Source organism: Pempheris klunzingeri, chromosome 17 (assembly GCF_042242105.1).
Source record: "Pempheris klunzingeri isolate RE-2024b chromosome 17, fPemKlu1.hap1, whole genome shotgun sequence".
Classification (NCBI taxonomy): domain Eukaryota; kingdom Metazoa; phylum Chordata; class Actinopteri; order Acropomatiformes; family Pempheridae; genus Pempheris; species Pempheris klunzingeri.
The window spans coordinates 19,739,872-19,763,975 of NC_092028.1; the positions used below are offsets into that span (position 1 = coordinate 19,739,872).

The following is a 24,104-nucleotide window of genomic DNA, read 5'->3' on the forward strand; positions in this document are numbered from 1 at the left end:
TGTGTTATAGAGCCTAAATAAACATTCAGCAAAGTCTGGCTGTTGTTTTTACTCACTCTGCCATCTTATTGTGAAAATTGACTTTGTGCAGAGTCATTTTCTTGACCATTGTAAATGTATATACAGTGCAAGCTTTATCTTGCTCAAGGAGGTTTTTTTTTTAAAGACTTGATGGTGCAGTATGGAACATGATCTCTGTGAGATAGTCTGACAGTTTATCCTTCACACTCATCCCAGCAGAGAGAGTGGGAGAGAGGGAGGGAATGAAGCGTGTTAGGTGTGTTATTGTTGCATTCTCAGCGAAACTATGCTGGCTCATTCGTGGGGCCTCTCTGATAAAGCTGGCATCAGAAAGACGCCGCTACAACCGCAGTCTTATCTCGTGTAGCATGTAGAAGGCCCACATCCAGGTTCATAGAAGTGTGTGCACGCTTTAATTCAAGATGGGGGCCAGGGTCAGGCCAGGAAGAAGAATACACACCCCTAGTAGACATTAAAGAGTGGTGGAGGAGGAGGAGGAGGGGGAGGAGGAAGACTTTGTGGTTAACAGCAAGAGCAACGTGCGGATGGATAAGTCCTGACAGTCTAACAGATTCAGATAAATAAAATATGCCGTAGTGGAATGTAACTAAGTACATTTACTAAACACTGTACTGATAGATTTGCGGTTCTTCTTGCTTGAGTATTTTCTTTTAATACTCCCCCTGTATGCTTTACTCTACTGCTATTAGAAGAGAACAACACAATAGGGTAATATGAAATCTGATGACGCAAGAGTGTTAAAACTTGGATGACTTCGTAACATCTGTCCTGGGACTACAGATGAAAAATACCCTGTTGGACAAGTCTGGAACATTTACAGAAATGTATTGTTGTGCACTGGTTTCTTAATTGAACCAATAAATAAGTAAAGAAAGGATTTAAATACTTTTTCCACCCGTTAAAATATTCAGCTAATTATTCAATCATCTAATTCTATATTATGTAAATGCTGTTTGCCAGTGCAGTTTAGCTCTAGTGCTTTATACAGTGTATAAACCTTAAATGGGCATAAAAACAAATGAGCAAGGTATCATATTATATCTTGTGAGACTCATAAACAACCCCTAATCATCAACTCTTTGGTGAGAAAGTGAGCACTTTGCCGGGCAGTCGTGTTTACTGGTCCCTTTGGAGATATTCTGTCAGAGCCTGTAGCTACAGCAGAACTGTCACCAACCCAGTAGCGGCCCGTCACACACCACTGCTGCTGAAAGCCCTGCGTCTCATCTGGCTGACTGTTTAAAAAACACACAACTCCATGAGGGTCTTAGTCAAACAGTAATATTTAATAAAGTCTGTCATGGTCCATAACTCACAATGTAAATGGCCCTTAGTGACCCTTTCATCTTTCTACCTTAAGACATAAATACACCACCACACTGGCATACATTGCACTGTAACGACGTACTGTAATAGTCCAAAAGAGGTAGAGAACTCATGAGATATTAAGCATTCTCTCTTGTTTTATCTTTATCTGAACGATATGTATGTCTTATTGCTGTGCGGCTCAGTAGTGCAGAGTTAATGCAGAATCGGCTAACATCCCGAGGTCGTCAAATAAATATGGCAAGGAGAGTTATGACCTGGTTGAAAAGAATAATAGAGCGATCTTTATAGCCTTCACTGCAATATTGGCTGTAAAATAAAGCCATCATCTCCAAAATGTGAGCCACAAAGCATTTCCATGTCCTTGAAGCCCGTAAACACTAGCATAAAGCTAGTCAAAAGCTATCAATTATGAAAATAGAAGAGCCTTTGCTGTGACTGTGTGCTGTATTCATACTTTATCCCTTTGCACTGAACCTAATATATATGTGGGTATGGATTTTATTCAGAGAAAAAAGGTTATAACCCCACTCTTGGCCCTCCGCAGTGGGGTTATGAGAGAGAGGTTTCTTTTTCCAGAGTCTCTCCCACGCCATCTCCCCATTCCTCTCCTCTGTATAAGAGAATAACCATAAATCACAGCCACATCCAGCTTTGGCCAGTATAGAGCTAGAAACTCACTGTGCTCCACTAACAGGGTAAGGCTCCATGGTGTTGCAGAACAGACACACCTTTTGCAATAGGCTGCAGATATAAAAGTTGAGTCATAGCGGCAGTGGTGCTTTGGGGAAGGCTCAAAAGTACCAAAAGCAATTATTGTTCAGGCTACAGTCACACACTCAGGCATGCAGACACTCTTACACCCCTCCTCCTTTTCTCCCTGACTTAAAGGCCAAAAACAACTATTCGTGTCCCTCTCTTGGGTTTCATTAGATGGAAAACATAAAAGATAAATAAATGAACTAACCCCAAAATTGTTGTGCTTGCGTGGGAGAGTTCAAAATGCCCCAAAATAGTCTTTTGTAAGGCCGGAGGAATGAGGGTCTGCATCATTTCACCATACAAGGGCCTGTTCTCTATACCCATTTCCCTGCCGAAACCCTCCACCTCACTCACCACATAACCAGCCTGCTGCCACAGGGACCAGACTGCTGTGGTTTCCGCACATTTTCTTTGTGCTTTTGTTCTGTGGCGTTCCCTCTTGTGTGTGCAAAAATCGACCGCACACTGAGCAACATTTATCTGATGTTCTTCTGCCTTCTCAAAGTGTGCATCTGCATATGTTCCTGGACGGACCGGCTCCTGGCAGACTGATTGTGATGACGCATGCCCACATTTCCACATCCACGCGCTATGCCACAAACATGCCGACACACATACACTCACAGAGAATCAGAGGGAGAGATACACTGTTTGGCAAACTGACAAATAGCAGCAGGTTGCAGGTATAAGTCTTTCCAGCGTAATCCGAGAAGCCATGTGACTCAGCAGAAGCAGAACTGAAAAAGCACTTTACATTTGTGGCAGGAGACTTCAAGCTACACCTTAGACGACAGAGTGACTCATTGACACACAAACAAGTACACACAGATCAGACACAGATCAGACACAGACTGCTGCTTTCATCACGTTAATCTTGCTGTGGTACAAACCTACATCACATGTCTGCGCTTCGGAGCCTTGTGTGCACCGCTTTCTTTATGTTTGTATGAATTTGTGTGTGTGTGTGTGTGTGTGTGTCTATACAGCGTTGTGTGGGTAAGTAATTCAGTTTTTCTATGATGTCAGTGCTGTTGCAAACATCATCAGCCCATGATGATTGCGGCGTTCAGCTGTCATTGGCCAACAGATGGATCCAAGTGACACAAAAGCATATACAGTTAGAGCCAAATGAAATACTTGTCTGGCTCAAGAGAGTCAGTGGGGATAATCCTGTGTTCCTAGACCCGCTGACCTCCAGACATTTAGTAGTGTTGGCACGTAGCTGGAGCTGTCAGCCCAGCATCTAAGGGAGATCTGTGTTTAATTTGCAAAAGCGGACCTTGCCAGAATACAGAAAGAGAATGAAGGCGAGAGAGAGAGGGTGTGGGAGAAATAAAGGCAGCGGGCTACTTTTCTCTGTGTGTTTGAGTGCCGAGCGACCCTCTCTGAACTCTGCTGCGAATGATAAGACTGAGGCTGGACGTCTCTGAGATATGTGGATGTGACAGGCAGCCATTTTGAGCCTTCTAGTGGTTCTGTTTGTCTGGAAAAGGGTTGTGCAAGTGGTTGTGTGTTTCAGTGTGTGAGTGTGCGCAAGGGTGCAGGAGGGGGGGATAAGGGGTGGCGGGTGGGGGTGTGGGTTACTGTGAAACTGAGTAGTTAATAGTCTGTGTTTGTCTGCAGATTACTCTGGCATGGGCCTGGGCCCACAAGCCTGGGAGAATCTACGGCTCTCCAGCATTACCCAAGTGCGAGCACAACCCATCTCAAACAGCTATAGCACCCAACCACGGAGGGTTGCTACTCACAGGACCACATGCAGAGTCCAGGACAGCAGGACTAATCATCATCTTTGTCTTCCTCTCAGTTCCTTGGTTTATGTTCAGACTTGTGCAAGGGGGTGTGTAGACTCAAAGAAAGTGACAGGTAACGGTAATTTCTGTCAGGTTTTTCAGGTTCTGGTCGGTGACGGGGACAGTCAAGCTGAGGCCTGCCCTCTTTCCCTCCAGCCTGGGAACCAGAGCTGTGATGCCTGCTTGCCTAAGTACCTGCCTGCTCTCACTGGGAGCCTTTCCCATCCCACTCATCTGTTTATTATTTTCCTGTGAGAGCTTGTGTTGTAAGATCAGCAAGGGGGGGGGGTTATGGAGGTCAAGATGGAGGGAATATTCTCCCATGTTTCATTGACAGTACCCCTGGAGACTGGGATGGTGGGTTTTCGGACTTGAACAAGTCATAAATATATCTGCAAGGAAATGGAAAACACGTTTTCTGTTGCAGAGTTTGGTAAAGACCTATATCATAGTATAAGACTGGACTTACAGGCAATGGTTTTTGAGGTGCATGGACTGCTCCACTGGTTTGTTTGCATTATGCCAGGAACAAAATGTAGGTGGACACTAACCCCAGGCAACCAGTCACAGAAAACAAAGCGAAAAAGAGAAAAGCACATACACGCCATGCATAATAGTCGTGCAAGGATATCCCAGGTTACATCATGTCCTCCTTGAATACTCCTTGCAGGTTTGAACACCTAGTTTCACCTGACTGAGCAAACATTACTCACCTGTTGAGGTATCAGACTTCTAGTCAAGATGAATGTATAAACCCCATGATGACAATCTCAAAGACATGCACTTGTGTTTGGGAAGAATTGTGTGGTTAGCTGTGTAGCCAGTTGTTTCCACCACTGCCCTCGGGGTTTCTGGATAGAGCTGTAACGTCAGCTGTGGGTTTTGTGTGCTGCAAAGAGTGGGCACTGGGTACATCTGACCTCTGACCTCCCCACAGCCCCAGAAGGAGAAGCCTTTTTACTGAGAAAGGGAGGACTCTCTTGTCGATCCCACATGGTTTTCTCAAACTTACATTCCAAGGGATGCTTTTCCCACCACGGACCAAACACATCACTCTGTTCTTTCCTGGAAAAAATCCAAGGAAGTGGGCGATCACATGAGTGGGGTCTTGCCCAGTACTCAAGGCAGACCTGACCTTCAGCAAATGCCACAGTTAGGCCATTCTCCACAGGTCAGGGGAAATATGGAGAGAGTCCTGATCTGGGTGCAAGGTCTGGTCTCTGTTATATGAAACATTTGGTTCTGATCCCATCAAAAATATTTTCATCTTCAACTATGATCATGACTAAATTCCATGTCATGGGATTTACATACTATAACATTAATAAGATTATATTTGCTGTGTGACTTTTATACAGTGATTTCTGATAGATGTTGATTTATTTGGTGATAAAAGGCTGTAAAATTGAAGTTACTCTGAATAATGATATGATATGAGATATGAATGCTGTTTCAAGCTTTTGGTTTTACTTTAAAACTATTATCAAAATCATCTAATAATCTAAATGTGTTATATCACTTTCTCTTTGCCTGATCCATTTCTTTAATCTCATACCAAGAGCTTCATGCCTCCAGTATTCAGTGAATGATAATCGTAAACTTTCCACTTCATCTTTCAGTTTCATCCATTTCCTTACGCCTGGATGTGTCCATGTTTATGAAATGTTAAGAGGACACAGTATATTTTAAAATCGTGTCTTTATATAGATAGTCACCTGGATGGGCCTCCTGCTGAAATAAACTAAATGTGGGGGTCTTTTGTTTTCCAAATAAATCTAAGATTTCAGAAAAGAGCAGCCTATGTAAACATGCAGACTAGTCAGCAGATAATATACATAGAATTTTGCTGGTGGTTGAGTTTGACTGAGTAAAATATTCATGAATTTTGAAAGAAGTGGTCGGTGAATAAAAAATGACCCACAGTTCACAGCTGTTTTACTGTGTGTGGTATTCCTGCCTACTCTGAAAATGGGAACTCAGCATTGAGAAAAAATTAAATGTAAGACATTCATATTTTATCATCGATTCATAAATAAGGCTCAAAACTCAAACCAAAGAATGCACATCACAAACTTCACCTTTTGCAATATGATACGGTAGCCTACATTCAAATACACAATAGAAAACTCAGTTTCGAGATGTATGTTCGTGTTACGTGTAATATTTAAGGTTTAAACAAATCTTGTTATTTGTTGAAAACAATATCATATTGAAATATACACTAAACGCAGAAACACCACGCTGTAACAGTTTTTAAACTGTAGGAACAAAAGTAGAGCGAAAGGACAAACGTTCAGTGCAGACAAGCGGTCGGTGTGCAGAAAAACCATTTAGCTTCCAGTGAGCTCCAGTGACAGCACACAGAACCTGGAGCGACGTGTGTAGCTCTGGATTGTGCACATCATTAACATCAATGTGACCACATCCCTTCACTGCCTGATGAACAGCCATGTGTGCATATGGTTGGCATTCATACGTCTTCCAACGCTGAGAAGAACTCTGTTATAGGATTCGGATGTGCAGCAGCTTTGGCACAAACTGTATGTTGTATGTCTTTTAAATCACAGAACATTCCAACAAACAACAAAAGACATTAATTTCCATTTGGTACTTTTTTGGTCGTCAGTGATTCAGTCTCAGATTCCTAATTTAGTGCGTAAACATTTGTCTGTGCATAACATATTGAACTTCTTATAAAAAAACTTTTTGAAGTGGAATTAAAACTGATTTCGTTCTGGTTTTGGAAACATGTTTTCATGTTGCAATCATTTTCCCTCCTCTTCTCTGAAATGTGTCTTGGGCTTGTAGCCACATTCAGCTGCATAGAATCATTCTTGAGATGTCAAGGTGAGCAGTATGTGCTTCTTTAGTGTAAGGAAACTGTAATCCTGAACACATTCAGGACGTGACCACCTCGTATTCATCAGGAATCCAGCACAGGTCTTCCCCCTCAGGGATTCTCTTTACAATACAACACTTCCTCTCCAGCAACCGAAACCAGGCTGTGCACAGACAAGCAAAGTTAATGTATGCCAGGCCTCAGTGTCTGTGCCTCAGGGGGAGACACACACCATCTAGATGAGTAGATTAGATAGAGGGAAGATGAAAGAGAGAAAACGAATCAGAGGCCAAGGTGGGAGGAGGAGGGCCATAGAGAATAGCAGTAGTGCGATTTTCTTCCTATTGCATATGGACTCACACCCGTAAACAAGTGTAAGTAGGAGAGGGGATATGAAAAAATAGACGTGCAAATGAATCGAGGAGGGAGAAAATAGAATCTAATTTGTAGTGTTAGTTAATAAGAGACAGACTGAGAGAGAGGGAGAGATGGAGGGTGTGAGAGGGAGAGCAGCCAAATGACAGAGGCGTGTTTGTGTTCTGATTAGGCTTAGCCAAATGGCGGCGGCTCACCAATGGAGATAACCAACAAAGACGTCTCTTCACTGGGGACAAATCTATGAACATCTTTTCACGGTCAATAGACGGAGGCATTCTTTTGTTTTGAGCAAGTGGATCCATGAATGCAGCACAAAGTTTACCGTTCATCTGCTCTTCAGTAAAGCAGATGACCAAAATGCTTTCGGGTTTTGGAGTCTAGAGGCATGAAAGTGTGCACAAGAGCCGTTTTCATTATTCCTTATGCTGAAACGAGCTGCTACCCGAAACTATGCTATGATTTTCACTCTCACCCTGGCTGCCAAGATATGATGCACTCAAGCTGAATAAACAATGATGCGGGCTCTTTGGGGTAAGACGGGCTTCCTGGCATGGGTGTGCCCGCACCCTGTTTGGTTTCTCATCTTTATGGTTGGCGACAGTGAATAGATCAGATCCGTGGCAGTGCTAATGGGGTACAGAGCGAGCTTTTCCCTCTGGCAGGAAAATAAGGCTGGGATGCAGCCAGGGTTGTCAGGCAGGACAAACTCCAATACTGATAGACTCTTTGATGAAGTCACTGTCTATTACACAAAGACTATCTATCTATCTATCTATCCAGCTATCTATCTGTTTTTTTGAGTCCTCTCTCTCGCTCGTACATAAATCCTCTTAACACTCACTAAACATCCTCATGCCCTTCCTTGGGAAACAAATTAAAAGTATAATCATCCCTCGGTTGAAAATATTCCCTCCTTGGTGTCAGTCAAACCAGGAAGCAAAGCATATAGTTATTTTTCTGCAAATTAAAAATATCAGTGCTTCTCCACACTAGATTCCCAGACGTCTAATTACAACATTGAAAGAGAGAAACAACTGATCCATGGTGGAAGAGGTTAGAAACCCAAAGGAAGATGATATGTTACAGGAAGAAATGTGAGTGCACAGAGTGGTGAGAAAAGTGTGATTTGTTTGAGGGCGAGAGCATTTCATGTGCCCAAATGAAATGTTTGTGTTGTTCTGTTTATGTTTGTTGCTTTTTTTCCACGATCTGTTAATCTGTTTTTTTTTTTTTTCTTTGCTCATTAGACTTCGTCATGCCCTCTGGCTTGTGTTGACCGCAAACAGGAGTTTCAGGTTTTAGCGAAATCCCTGCATCGAAATCAGCAGCTTTGCTGTCAGACTCCTCTTGTGGAATATTACACCAATCTTACCTCATTGTCCACACAAAAACAAGTGGATCATGTTACCCCAGCTCAGGTTACATCATCTCTAAGCCCAGCACAATCAACCATCATCCCCCAGTTTAAGAATTATAATGCTTGTACACAGATTGAACCCTCAGTTTCACAGTCATCAGAGAACTGGCAGTTTGGCGAGAAGGAGCAGAGCAGAACAAAACAATATGGCAGTGGGGAAACTCAGTCCCACTCTGGAAATTCCTGCTGGATTGTTTATGTTCTGGAAGCAGTAGGGGAAAGGGGACAGCGCTAATGTTGTAATGATTGTGACAATTGAGGTTCTGTTTCTATAAAACAATGTGTATGACCGACCAGCTAGAGCCAAGATTCTTTTGATTTATGCTCTGGCCTCCAAATGATCCTGAATGGCCTTGCAAACAAGCAGCTCTACTCAGAAGGAGAGATGATGACCCCCCTCTCCATGTGTGAATAAACAAGTGACCCACGTTGGGTCTGTGAGAGGTCACTGCACAGCGGAGTTATGGAGATGGGCAGAGGAGAGAGCAGACAGACAGTGGGCCTCAGACAGACAGAGAGGGAGTGAGAAGGAAGGAGAAAGGGAATGGACAGAGAGGGAGGGAGAAGGAGAGATGGACGCTGTGTATTTGTTTCTCCCTGTGGCCTCTGCTGCCCTAATGGACTCGGCCGCCACAGGCCAGCCACAGGGCAACTTGTGTTTCTCCTGTTTGGATTATATAAAGATTGATAGTTCCCTCCAGACTGCAGATCAGCTCTGTGGATCGTAATATGTCCCATGTGGCTACATCTCCAGTCACATGCAGCCATGTTAAATGGTGGCTGACCTCCACCTTTTCCTCAGCTCTCATTTGTCTTGCTGTGCCTTGAATATATTTCTGATCCATGGATCAGAAATGTATTCAGGCGGTTCTGTTTACCGTTTTCTGACACTATTCAGAATTATTCAGAATAGATGCCTGGTAGAAAGGGAAGTAATAAAAGAAACCAATAAGTGGAGCCTGATTTTGATCCATCCTGACCTGGGATCAGGCTGAAGCACCCTGTCTAGACATCCCACAGCATCCGGACGTCTCTCTCTGTCTTTTGGTTCTTCAGTTTCTTTCACACTTGCCCTCTCTTCTTTTCTCGTTTCCCATTTTCACAACTCAGCTCTCAAAATCTCACAACCTCTGCAGCTCCCTTTTGTTTTTGATCTACGACTCCCCATGACTATCTCATGACTGTCTGAGTCAAGCTTAGGTGTGGCTCTCTGGTGATGATGACAGGGAGAGGAGGATGCGGTAAAATGGCTGAACCAGCGATGACCCGGCAACAGAGAAGGCGGACAGATTACAGAGAATCCTGCTGACATGCCAAAGATAACTATTGAGAATCCCCTTTTTTCTTTCTCTCTACTAACATTCACTGTCCAAAATACAAGTGGTTTGTTAGTTTGTACACAACAAGGGTGCATGACAACAGAGTCTGTGCATGTTTAGTGGCTCAGTAATTGTGACAGGGTTACAATTAAGGGAAGCCCTAACCACGTCATGCTGCCCTCATTATATTGCAATTACGTTCTTGATTGTGAAACAAAGGTACACAACAATGGTTTGATAAGACCTCTTGTTTAATGAGACTTTTCTGTAACTCCTGTGTTCATTCAATTAGTAAACAGGTCTTCCATTCAGGTCTGGGCACCCTAATTCTCATTTTCCCAAATGCGACACATCCCCACCCCTCAATGCCCCAAAGCCCCCGCACACCCCCTGCCCTTAGCCTTCAGCGTCCCACATTGGGTCTTGGCATCCCCCTGAACATTCAGGACACACAGACTCCTCCCCCAACCTCCTCGGATCCCGTACCCCCCTTCCCCCCCTGCACACACACCCATTTGATTGTGATTGACAGCATCTTTGTTCCATTGTGCGTAGCTGTCGCCTCTGATGAAGACACATACACAGAGCCGAGGCACTGCGCTCATTGCACACTGCACAGAAACTACAGGTCTGCAACCAGTTGCATCAGCGCTCTAGTGATGAGCTCCATGCACTTGGGAGACAGGGAGAGTGTGCCTGGACAGGGCAGGGCACGGAAGGATGGGACGGGACAGGGTGTGTGCAGACAGGACACACTCTGCCTGGGCTATCCAGGCCAGAACGCAGGCCTCTCCCAGTGTGGACCAGGGGGTCCTGGCCTGATGGGCTGAGGGGGCCAGCTGGAGAGGGAGGCTCAGGGCTGCGCAATGTGTCTGAGGAGGCCGTCATTAGGGTTCACCCCTCCTCAGGGATGGGAACCAGGTCACATTCTCTCACACGGCACAAAGCAGGGTGTGTGTGCGAGAGGGGTGGGGGTTCAAGGGAGGGGTTTTGATGGGGAGCAGGCCATGACCTCTTTATATCCATCAACAGATCACTAACTTGGCCCATAGACATGCTCATACAACACATTCACACACACACACACACACACACACACACACACTCATACGCATGCATGCATGCAAACTCATGCTAATGTGAGCGTATGTGCGCAGACATGCACACTAACAAAAATGCATATGCAAAAACAAGTATGTGCTCTGCAAGAGGCAATATGTGTGCACGTACCTGGATACCAACAGCTTTAAGTCTCTGTTAGCAGAGATACTGTTGTTTCATGATAACTCTCCATAATTTTTACCACCATGTTAAAATCTACCAACTAATTATCAGTATGGATTGATGTTGACTATTATGGACATGAATCATCGTATGCTGTTACAAATCCAATGAACGGTACAAATCTACTTGTATGAAACATGATAGTGTCTGCAACAATCACATTGTAGAGATTTTAACTATTCAGTTATATTGCATTTGTCCATCTCAGGCTACTGAGGACGAATTCCTTTACACTACAGCTCCAACTCTGCTAACAGGTTGACTGAAATTCTTGGTGAAATACTGCCCCCTCTTGGTGCCCAGAGAGAGAAACGCTGCAGAGCTTTTAGCATCAACGAGCATTATTAGTCACATGGTCCCACTTTGACACTGACATCCATACCGTTGAGGGTAAATCAGAATTCTGTTTATTTCTAATTCAAGATACTAGATTAAAAATATCTGAACCAACCCTTCACAGACCTTTAAAAATCAAAGACATTCAGTTTATCAAAAGATTAAAAAATCTGATTTAACAGCAGTTATGACCATGAGAACACTATGTTAAGGCAAACATGACATTAAGGGCACAACACAATAAAAGCAGATATATATTTTCTGTCTCTGTCATACATGTTATAACTCTGGAGAGCCTGAGTGTACAGTTATCTAGGCTACGATTTATAGTATTAATATTTCTCTATAATTTTATTGTTTGTCTCTGTAACTGAGTTTATACTTGTGCTTTGTTGTCTGTCCACGGGGCTCATATCTCATGTCCTGTCTCTGTGTTCTCTCTTAAACAATATAGACATCTCACCGCTTACATAACGTCTGTTCACTTCCTCCCGTAAAGCAATGACTAAGTCACAGCCTTCGCTTTATAATACGTATGTACAATAAGCCAATATGTGTGTTGTTTGTATTTCTGTGTTTTTGTGTATGTGTGTGAGTACATGAGGTCATCCTGCATACAACAAACTTGTGCAATTGTGCATGTTGTCTGGCAAAGCTTATCATGGTAGTTTCTTGGAACTAAAAGGCGCCTCCTCTGTCCAGGGTTACTGGCTCTATTCTACCTGCTTAGCCCCAAACCTCGGGAAAAAAGGCAGTTGGAGCTGGATGGGGGTCAACGAACTGGGAGCGTAAGGGGCAGGATTGAACTCCCTGTTCAGTTAGGTGAGATGGTGCGTCGACGCAGGCAGCTGCATGTCAGGCACTTGAGGATGCTCATGGTGATGTGCATGAGAGGGCCAAAATTGAAGAGGAGGTTGTAGAAGGTGTTGACAGACAGGCCACCAGTCTCATCTGCGTACTTTAAGGCCACGATGGGTGTGTAGAGGCTGTTGGTCAGATTCCTGAAGCGAGGACTGCTTGACTCAATAACCTTTTTAGTGCACTGGAGAGATGAAAAGCAAAAGAAATGATGACTGATTTCATTGCTGTGTGGGCAGAGTGAATGTTTGCGCCTGTTGGTGATCAGAGAAACACAACTCGGTATAATATTAGAAACCTGCTCTCTTACTTTGGCTATGTCCTCTGGCGTCTGGCCCATGGCTTCAAATATATCTATGGACGACGGCAGGTAAACATCTTTAAAATAACGAACTGTGTCTGCATCTACTCCTGGATACTCCATCTTGGCCACATCCTCCATCATCTTTGTCTCAAACTCAGTGTGCACTGGGCCAGGCTCAATCATGGACAACCTGTGGGGAGTCAGATGCAGGAAGGCCCATGAGGGAACATGCGCAGTACACAGAAAGGATGTGAAGGAAGAACAGAGGAGTGAGGCTGATCTACCGGATATTGAACTTCATCAGTTGCACGGCCATACTCTCACAGAAACCCTCCATGGCAAACTTAGAAGCAGTGTAAACATCGTTGAACACCACTCCTAAACCAACAAAACAGAGATAAGAGACAGCATCACTGTATTGTATTACCAGATTTCACACATGACTCAAACATCACTTACACATAAAACTACTTTATCAGCCAAGTAGATAAATATCACATTGGACAATACCAGTGCCAGACAGGATATATAAGTCAGTTTAGATTACCTGCCTGCCTGCCTTATCAGATAATCTTTAACTTGAGCTATTAAACCTCACCTGTCTGGCACTTTAAACAAGTTAAAACAAACACTAAAAATTCTTTGCAGCAGCTTTGAGTCAGGAAAGCAGACCTTTACTGGAAATGTAAGCCTCAAATGAAAGCTCTGGTATTTTTAGAACTGGGAACCTGTTTTTTTGGGGGTTTTTTTTACATATTTTGAGTTTGATATGACCGGTAGATACAAAAACTTTGGGAATTGATCCAGTAGATTGCCTCACAAAAAGCCGAGAAGAGGACGCCAGTGTAATCCTTTGGGGCAACTGCCAAAGTAAATCTATTAAAAGTGTTTGTATTTGCCACTGACAGGCTCAGATTATTGTTCAGATCGTCTTACAGCATTACAGAGAGGATCCCTGCAGAGATAGACATGTAAGATCCCACCAGGCTCCACCGACAAAAACGTCATTTTACCTTGCAGAGCACCGGAGTGGTTGGTCCACTGCTGCCTCGGTCAGTCAGTTTGTTTGTGTCTTTTTGTGTTGCACAAATATTGTGTTGTATTAAACCTAACACCAAAGTCACACAGTAATGATGCTCCCGCGTTCTGTGAGGTAAAATGACTGTTTTTGTCAATGGAGTCTGGCAGCTTTGAACCAATACAACAACTGTTTCTGGTGAAACAAAAGGGATCTCACAGGTCTGTCTCTGTAGGGATCCGTTCCATCAGTAAAGCGAAAAGTTGCTTGTTAGTTTTCCAACAGTAGCGCTGAAAATGCTATCTGTTGCTTCGGTTATGTAATAAAATCCAAATCAATTAGCAAACTGTTTGGTTTACAGCTTAATATGAGTCATAGGCCAAAAATTTAAAATTCAATTCTCCTGCTTTTCCACTGAGCTTTAAACTAAGCAAAGATGTCATAGTTAAATCAAAAGCCATAAAACATGTCTTTTCACAGTCCGTTAGAACTGCAAGTCTGTTTCCTTGTGTTCTTCAAAGTTAAACTTTATTGTGCACAGTATTGTTAAACACAAACAAATCCTACCCTGAAGACCCATGACACTGCTCATGACCACGATGTGCCCCGAACGCCTCTTCTTCATGTCTGGCATCACCTCTTTGATCATGCGAACGACACCAAAGAAGTTGGTCTCAAACACCCTTTTCATCTCCTCGATGCTGATGCTCTCCACAGGTCCCAGCAGGCCCACGCCTGCGTTGTTGACTGTCAGGAAACACACAGGCACAGAGGTGACACACTGCTTCTATCTCCAACGTTGTGATTACCAACGCCTGGAAATGGTTAGGATGCTGTTGACTTTATATGTTAGATCCAAATTGTTTGCACCGTTCACTTGGCCCTCATACGATAATAGATCCCTTATTGATAGATTACAGATAGATGGAATTATTTGTTATTGCCACCAGATGTCAGTGTGTGACAGCAACAGAGAGGTGTGATGTAACACTAGTCCATGCTGAAGGGCCTCTGGGTCTTGTGTAATTAGGTGAGGGGGGATGTAATGTTGGATTTAGAGTAAGATGGAGGCAGGTCTATAAATAGAACCTTTATCCAGACCAAAGATTAAAAAACACAATAACTGAAAAGAGTCACCACCTCACGAGTTACTAATCTAGCAATTAGTAACAATTTACTACCCGCACAGAGTGACCGATCAGTACCGAGGACCCAATGAACTGTTGGTGACATGCAGAGATTTCTACGATTCAAAATCCATTGTTTTAGCTGTGTGAACCCCCCCCACCTCCCCCCTCCCCCCACCCCCATTCAGAAAAACAACAAGCAGACGAAGGTGTTGCAGGCAGATAGAGCTGCAGACTTTGTCTCACAGATTGATGCTATCAGTACGGTGGTCTTATCTGTTTTGGTGCAGAATCTATCTGCCCACTGGAATTTCAAGACTCTCCAAATCTCCCCCCCCCCCCCACTTACTATTACTGTCAACTGCAAACCCATGAAGGACAAGCGAGTGGCCGCTGTTTCAAAACATTTTGAATACGAACCATCAATACGTTTGCCCTCCTGTTACAGTAATAACACTAAACTGTGATTTTTGCTTTTTCAGATTCAGATTTTCAGATTTTTAAGGCTGCTGAAGCTAAAGAAGGTTGGAGGTTAGTGTCGTGCATTTGTTATCATTCCTAAACACAGATAAGAAACTGCACAGGGCCACACAGCAGATTACGTAAAGACTTTAGGTTAAATACTATAAACTGCTCAAAGAAACACAACATTTATTCACACATATTTATCCACAGACAGGGGACAGACTAACGAAGCAATGTCATTCATGGCAGGTGAGGGAGTCAAATGAGAGATGCAGGCTTAGTTTCAGGCGTGTTCCCACTCACTCAGGATATCGATATGGCGGTCCTTTACATTGTTGATGCACTGCTTGACGGACTCGTCGCTGCACACGTCCAGTGGAAGCAACATCAAGGTTTTGCCATATGTATCGCCTGCTGCCTCCACAAGCTTGTCCTTCTTCTTCAGGTCCCGCATGGTGGCAATGACTGATAGGGAGAGGCAGGGAAGGGTGAGAAATGAGATGTGGCTTCAGACTTTACAAGAACAGCACTCCAGGCCGTCAGTATTAAGATTCCCTTTTATGAGTCCGTTTTTGTCCTTTTAAAAAACACTTTACTTTCACAATTCGTCATTTGTTAGGGAATCATTACGATGAAGCATGATTTTGTTCAACCCACACACTGTGTCACACTCTGACACACAAGAAACCTCTGAAGTGTGAGTCCACCATTAAATGACTCCCTTAACACACACAAACACACACACAAACACACACACTGAGAGCTGGGACAGAGTCAGCCGTGCGGGTCAGAGTTCCTACCAATGACCACGCCTGTCACTTTACAGGACACAGGATTGATTTCCTCTGAACTTTGCACGCTGGGAAACATTAACCTACATACAGCACAGGAATCTGTCACGACCACCAGCAGCAGCTATCAGCGCGCTGTTGACTTCCACGGCTTCTCCCATGTTGTGTGTTGTGCTAACACTTTGCTGACTGACGTTATCTAGCAGAGAAAAGAAACACAGCGCTGTTGCACAATAGCAATCAGCGAGTCAACAACCTCTGAATCACACATTCATCTGAGTCTACCTGTTGTAGATAAAGACAACTGATTCTAGTCTAACCAGAGACGTGGTTGGATAAGTATGATTAGAAGAGGGATCGCTCTGCTGTACAGGTTCTGCACAGCCATGCAATGTTACCGATCTGACATTTCAACGTGTATTGTCATTAAACTGGACCCATTTTTGAGAATGTTGCAACTTGTGGTCAAATACACACAATGTACTAATGACGTCTCACGAAGTCTAATTAAACCTAGGCGTATGATCTGAGATCTGTGTGTTCATGAAGCAACAAAGAGATTTACGTATTGGGAGAGAAGTGAACAAGAGATCCATTGTTCTTCTGGCTCCTGCAGGAATTACTCTTGGGCTGCTTAAACATTCTTGAATGAACCACACAGCATTGCGCGCGCACAGGCTTTTTTCGGGGGTTTCTCCGGGGTTTGGTGCACGTTATTGCGACTAATCATTACTTTATGCACAGTATTTAATCTCTGTTGGATTTCCTAAAGGCACTGGGAAAAGAGCAGATCAGCTCCGTTGCTCAGAGGTGGCCTTTTGGAAAGCAGGTCACATTGTGAACAAAAATCTGCTCAAACCAGTGTTCAGGGAGCAGTTAATCACTTTTGTTTTGTTCATCCATTTCATGCTAATACGTCCCATCAGATGCCTGTGGTCCCCAAAGCAAAAGAAAGCTAACGAACCCTTGCACGGGAGTTCCTACGGTGGCACTTAGCTTGGCTTGAAATGAGTTTAACATGAGAACGTATGAGATGACTGCTGAAATCATGGGTGTCTCTGTTAACTCACTGATTTGTAGGCACACAGCCAATTATGTAATTCTGCATTAAGTCACATCTAACAACAAGGGGGGGTCTTGGAGGCAAACTCTTCCCAAGAAGAGTGGGGGTGGGGGGGTGGGGGGAAGGTGGTCTAATGTAATTCTGTCTGAGGCTCCACGACATGGTTTTGGATCTCCATTTCCCACAGTGACATTAATGATGGCTGGGAAGCAGGAGAGGAGACGCACAGACCAACAATGTCAAAGTGGGACATCCTAACTCCACTGCGCTCCAATGAAGACTTCAAACGAGGCCCTTGCTTTAGAGTGAACCCTCGCTTGTACAGGTCTCAAACTTTGTCCCTCTTTCAACAGTCGCTCCAGTGAGGGGACTATAGGCACATTAGACACGGCACTAAACCGGAGCAGGCGGTCTACAATGCGCTGTGATAAAAGGGGGCTTTGTGCTGGAGAAGTCACTTGAAAGAGAACTGACAAGACTCCTTTTATGATTCCGCCTGGCAAGCGGCATCCTTGCAGAGCCCTGCCCTGGAAACTACGCTTTCAGATGATAATAGTTGCACCAAAGGGGCGACTGAAGCCCAGTTCTTACAAAAAGGATATGGATCCGATATCACCGGGGTTAGCTACTTCAATGGACTCTGCACACTTCTTTGCGCTAAGACGGAGAGTTGCGCATGAAACTCAACCGAACTTTGTGCGTAAAGGAAGCTTTGGTGCAACAGCAGAGCTTTGCAGGGGAAAGTAAACACGGAAAAGGGTTTCGAGCGAAGCACAGCAGCGTTAGTCACTAATAGGTCCGATCAAAGAAACAATGTAGAAGAAAGCATTTACCATGGTAACGCTTCTTTTCATCTTTGGCCAGCGTGACGGCGATTCGTAACCCGATGCCGGAGGAGCAGCCGGTGATCAGCACAACTTTCTGCCCGCTGTTCGCCATGATTTGTCCGGGTGGGCGCTGTGTTTTTCAGCGGTCCTCTGCTCCGGATGGTCGCTGCCGAGGGGAGCTACCGATTACCGGACTTTAAAAAGAACTAAAGCGGATCATGCAGCCACCGCAGCCATGTGAGCGTCTAATTCAGTCACATGTTCAATAAAATCAGTAACCAGAGGAAGAGAGAAAAAAAAAAAAAAAAAAAAAAAAAAAAAAAAGACGTGGCATCGCAAACAGCAGCCACTAAACAGGATTCTCAGCTTGATAGGTGCCGCCTGCCCTGAAAATGAAGTTAATTCGTTAAAATGTGTGCGGTCGTGCATGCGCGCCCGTGCGTGCTGTGGAGGGGGCAGTGCTTATTTGATTCCTGAGCTGGTGACCCCCCCCCCCCCCCAACAACAACAACAACAGCCTACTGTAACACATAATGTCCTGTTCATGCCTGGTTCTAGTTCTGGTTCGTCATGTTGATAGTAGTAATATTAACTTAAAGTTCCCCATAATATATTTTATTTATTTTTATTATTTAATCCTTTAAGTTAAACTGAATGAGTTAATTACATTTTCATCCAAGATTTTAAATGTTTATGTGTGCTATTAGATATTTGGACTGCAAGTTCCATGTAATAAAATAAACCACATCTATTATTATTATTATTATTATTAGTTGTAGTAGTAGTATTGATGTTGTTGTTGTTCTCATTATGCTCCTTGCTGTTGCCCTGTGACCACATCTAAACCCAAACTAAGCGCTTCTTCTTGATGTATTTCTAAAACTAGTCTCTTCAGTCTGACCATAGTTTGGAGAGACGTGTTTAAAGTGGCTGAATGCGCTGCATCGTGCTGCCATCTGGTGGTCAGGAAAGGTGCCGCGCTCCTCACAAGTGGACGCTTGCTGCCACTTCATCAAATATAAAATGCTAACAGCATCACTGTAATCCAAATATTTAAAGAATGCAAGAAGAATGGTCTGGGTTTGGTTATCTGTTTGGCTTGTCAATGATGCTATTAGCAAGGGTCTGTTGAGGCGACTCGGAGAGCCTCCTCTTGACTGATGGTGGAAGGGGTCAAAGTGCCTCTGATAAGATCTCAAACCAGACTTGCTCCCTTTTCTGTGATGAAAGGCCACAGCGCAGGAGTCGGAGTGAGCCGTGTTTGGGCCTGTTGCTAAATGCGATGCAATCACAGACTGTGAGAGGTGTGGTAGAGGACTGTGTATTTGTGTGTTCCCTTTACTCCAACACTGATCCTCAGTACCTCCGCTCAGTCTAAAGAGCAGCCCGCAGTCTTGATTAATGAGTAAGTGATAAGTAAATTAAAATATTCTGTCTTTTTTTAACTCACTTAAACAGTTTATGCACCAGTTTATCAAGTGCCACGACAATTTTACACGATGGACCTTTCAAACTCAACCTCCAGTTCCCCCAATTACTGACTTTTTCTGATTAGATCTAAGACTGATGTTAATTAAAAAATATAATAATTTCTTAATGCTTCAAGACATTTGATGGATTTAATGTGTCTATTAAATATGAACCTAATTAGCACATGTGTTTCTGTTTTGAATTGAACTGGGATTATTATGCTGGATCTTCTCCGCTCTGGTGGAGTTCATGAGGATTAGGAAGTGCTCTGCTGTGACATTTAATATATACTGTGGCTCCACAAAGGTTTTAGATGAGTTTAAATGAGTTTCATGTTGATTTAGCTGTTGATTTTCTCCCCATCACGTGCAACATGTTCATATAGTCCACTGATGCAAACAACGTCAACATTTCTGGCCTTTACAACATGTTGCATGCACACAATGATGAATATACGTCCCCATGTTTGAACTCTCCCCCCACAGGTCACCTCTTTAACCCCACTCCCATTTTAACACATCAACACAGTGTGAAGCATCAAGGTCACTATAAGGACAAGAAAATAAGTAAAGGCAGAGGACATCCGCACACACACACACACACACACACACACACACACACACACACACACACCAGCAGAGGGAGGACAGAGGACAGAGACGAGTCTCAGAGTTTGTCTCCTCTGAGGGTAAACTGAGGTTTCCGTCGTCAAATGCAGCTTTTCATTTCCGTCACATCTTTGAAAGGAGAGATTCTCCCACATACTTTAACAATGAGAGGAGTCCTGGACCATCATGGGCAGGTCAGTAACCAGGAGGCCGGTGGTGCGAAGACAGGTTCAGCTTTACTTTGAGACCTCAGGCATGTGACGCACATACAGTATAACTCATCCTATTAGAGTACATAATGACATTTTTTTTTTAATAGACTTCCAGTTATCACTGCTCGTGACAAACTGTCTATTGTGCTGACGACAGAGAGAGCAGACTGTCAGCTTACATAAAGTTCAGGCCCAATTTCCTCTTGCTGTCTCACAAAGCTGATGTCTGCTTATTTCGAACATCCCTGAGCTATGACCTATTTCTCTCACTGGAAAGCAGAAGTTTACAATGAGATAAGAAAAGTATAATTTGCATTGTCAGAGAAAGCAGCTTTAAATCCAAGCTGACAGTGCGCAAAACAACATGCACTGACTGCAGAGACATTTTACTTTATATATTTATATTTTAATACATTTCAGATTATAGGCATTTGGCTGACGATCTCAGAATAAATTACAATAAAGAGTAAAGGCTTTATGGATCACCAAAATCACAAGTAACCAAGAATAGTCAGGTATTAAAAAGAGTGTCTTTGAGCCTGTACTGTTAATGTGAGGTAGGTCTGGTTCTGGTAGGTCAGCAGATGGTGGTCTGAGCAAATGTCACGGTCCAGGGTGGACAGAGAATAAAAAATGACCGTGAACCTTTGACCCAGACCGGCCCACTAACACTGACCCAACAATTTGAAATTATTTTTTCCACTAATTTCATACAATGGTACAGTGAAAGAAACGATAAACTCAGCAGTCTTAACAACCTTAAAGCTCCAATAGCCTGTAAATGTAGAAGTCCAGTATTTATGATATGCCACTAGATTAGATACACCACTAAAGGCCCAAACTACCAATTCTTTGTCTTGTTACACAGTATTTTATTTTTATCAACCCAATCAGACAGCCAGTCCACCAGTGGACATGGTGCTAAAAGTAAGGTCAGGGCTGTTCCTGGCATGCTTTCACTTGTGCCTCTAGCAGAAAGTGGACAGGTGTGGATGGAGATGAAGAAGGGTGTTGGGCAGCCGGTGATGTCTCCCAGCCTCCGAGCTATTGCTGCGGAATTTGGAGATTGAGGCACTTCTGAAGACACATAAGGAGGGAGGAAAGAGACAAAGAGGAAGGGATAACACAAGTCCCTGCATGCTTTCCCCGCCACGCGCTCCCTGTGCTTTTAATGTCTTGTTGTAAACCCTCCTCCCTTTTTCACCTCGAACTTTCCCCTCTCCACTTTCTTTGTACCTAGCTACACACACACACACCTACCCCTCCTCTTAGCAATCACTTATTCCAACATCCTTCCTCAGAGCTTTCACCTGTTCCCTCTGACACCTCTGAGCATTCTCCAGCTGTGCAATGGACCCAGATCATCCATAACCTCTTTGCTGAAGTGGAAGTCACAGAAAATTACACCCTCATCCTCTCTAAACCTACTTTTATAGTTTAAAAGTCAATTTCCTGTGTAGTGATTCATGAGCAGATGCCGTTGGAACTTTTCTTGCTTTCCCAGCTGACTTTATAAAGTCAATGTCTGTTTTCACTCATCATAATTAAAGATGGATTGTGTGATTAGGCAGAGATGCTGTTCTAAATGTGCGATGCATACCAAACTACAACTACAACAACTGAATGTATACTCTGCTTTTCCCCTTACATCATTTCTATTCATGCCCACTTTACAAATGATTTCTACAAATATTCCTCATCATACAGCAAGTGCATCAGACTGAGTGTGCCTTGTTTCAATCCTCCTGTTGGTGACATCTATATGCAGTATCATTGTGCAACTCTGGCTGATGCTACTCGAAGGATAGAGGACTCTGGCTGTGTGAACGGGCCCAGAGGACTGGAATGTTTGCCACAGGTCAGGAGTGGCGCTTTCTGCTCTTTTGTGTGCAGTCTGCAGAGGAGGTGTGGAATGCAAACTTCACGAGAATAAAAGGGACGAAGGGACTGAGTAGCTGGGGGTCGGCTGTGCGGGAGGGAGACTTAAAAACACAGAAAGACTGGGTGTAAAGACTTAGAAAGGAGTGAGCTGGGAAAGTGTTTTAGGGGCTGTGGGGCAGACAGAACACCGTTAATTGAGAGAAAATGCTAAAAAGAGAAGCTCACAAGCTGCACCAGAAGAGGAGAGTTGAAAGTGTTGCTGCAGCTGCAGACCACACGCAATGCGCCCTCCACAGAGAGAGCTTCAAGAGCAACGACACACCGAAGATCTTAATGCGGCATTTCTGAGCAACCAATTAATGTCATTCTCAGAAACATCCACAGAGTGACAGCTCATCATCAGGCATACGCTAGTAGGAAAGCACTATTCAAGCAGTGAATTTTAGATTAGACTCTTTCACACTTTCATGTTTATTGAAATATGAAAGCAACAATTTTTGTGGCATAAACGTTCTTCGTGGAAACAAGCTGAAACATAAAGAACGTTGGCACTTATAGGTTTATTCAAAGCTTTTTCAAGCAGTAAACACAGATAGCAAAGAGGAACAACAGCATGGTGCCAGCTACATCTGATCTTAGGTAAACAAAGTACACAGATGGATTCCCAGGGTGGCGGTCCGCTCAGTGGCACCATGTTGCAGAAGTCTTCTGCCTAAATCATTTTCTTATTCTAAAAGTCCTTGTGCATACCCAGTGTCTGCTCTTACAGCACAACACATTCTGTATTGTAAATATAATGACTTTAATTTGTTAGGCTCTTGGGTTTCCTGGCATATTTGCAAGAAAACTACTGTTAAGGGGAATGAAATTCAAATTCTGTGCTCCACACAGAAGGGAAGAAGAAAGAAATGCTGGTTTGAATCGTTTTTCTGTGTGCTCAGATTTACCTTAAACGCCCCTGCAAATACCAGCCTGCAACCAAATTGTCTTGCTATTTAGAGATCAAAACACAATCATGGGGTTTTTTGTGCTGAACCAACAGTGAAGAGGAGGCTACACAGCAGTCGATAAGCTTGAGTGTGGTCACCGGTTGAGTTCATTTAGTCTATTTGTCTGAGCAGTTTATTTAACAGACATGGTCCTCAGACGTTAATTAGTTTAGTCGCTCGTCATGTCTAAATATTATAATTATCACCAGACTGGCAGTTCCAGTGCAAAGAGGAAAATTTCCACATGTTTTCTTGTGGTCACATCCCTGGTTTGGCAACTTAATTGCATCAGGATTTAGCAGCTGACTGCGGGGAGTGATATGTCTGATAACACAGCTCTATTTCCAAACCCTGCTCAGCTTCGAATGGGGATCTTGTTCCTTTCAACAAGGTTTGGCTCTTTTTCCAAATTCCAAATGGCATAACTGGTTACAGTAAGCGCAGTGGTGATGGAATAGCAAGCAGCCACTTTTATCCTGTCTGATGTGTTCACTCCCCCCCCCCCTCCCCTTTGAACCGCAGGCAGCTAAACCCAGAATACCTGTTGCAGGACAGATTTATATCTCCGGGTGTGGTTTGGTGAAAGCTCTTATGTAAGAGCGTTCGCTGTCTGATATGTGGAGATGCTATCACCAGCAGTCAGTGGGTGGCACATCGTGTTTCTCTTGATGTGCTTTCACAGATCAGGGGTTTGCCAGCCTCTGACAGATTAACCTACATTTCACCCCCACCAGCAAAATGTGCATGAGTTTCAGTGGTTCCTGTGTTTTCTTGCCTTTATCCTTATATGCTTTGTTAAGTTTGGGATGTTACTTTTTCCTTGTTTTGAAGTCACTGACAAAACCCACATTTTACTCAATCCCTCATAAAAGACCATATTTTTTTCACCATTAGCATTTAGATCACAGCTTTTCCTCCACGTGACACGTACTGCAGGCAGATGTTTTCTGTTTCACAGCGTGCAGAAAAAGAAATGTTTTTTGTTTTATCTAATG

General features: G+C 43.6%; 1 protein-coding gene across 1 annotated transcript; it reads right to left on the reverse strand.

The window, feature by feature from the left end:
• Positions 1-11,544: 11,544 nt before the first annotated feature.
• Positions 11,545-18,170, reverse strand: rdh8a (retinol dehydrogenase 8a). Its single transcript, XM_070847502.1, has 6 exons — positions 17,956-18,170; positions 15,572-15,733; positions 14,244-14,423; positions 12,943-13,036; positions 12,665-12,848; positions 11,545-12,538 (listed from the first exon to the last, which is right to left on the reverse strand). The coding sequence occupies exons 1-6, from the start codon at positions 18,059-18,061 to the stop codon at positions 12,311-12,313; spliced, it is 954 nt and encodes a 317-aa protein (XP_070703603.1). The 5' UTR covers positions 18,062-18,170; the 3' UTR covers positions 11,545-12,310.
• Between the last annotated feature and the right edge of the window lie 5,934 nt (positions 18,171-24,104).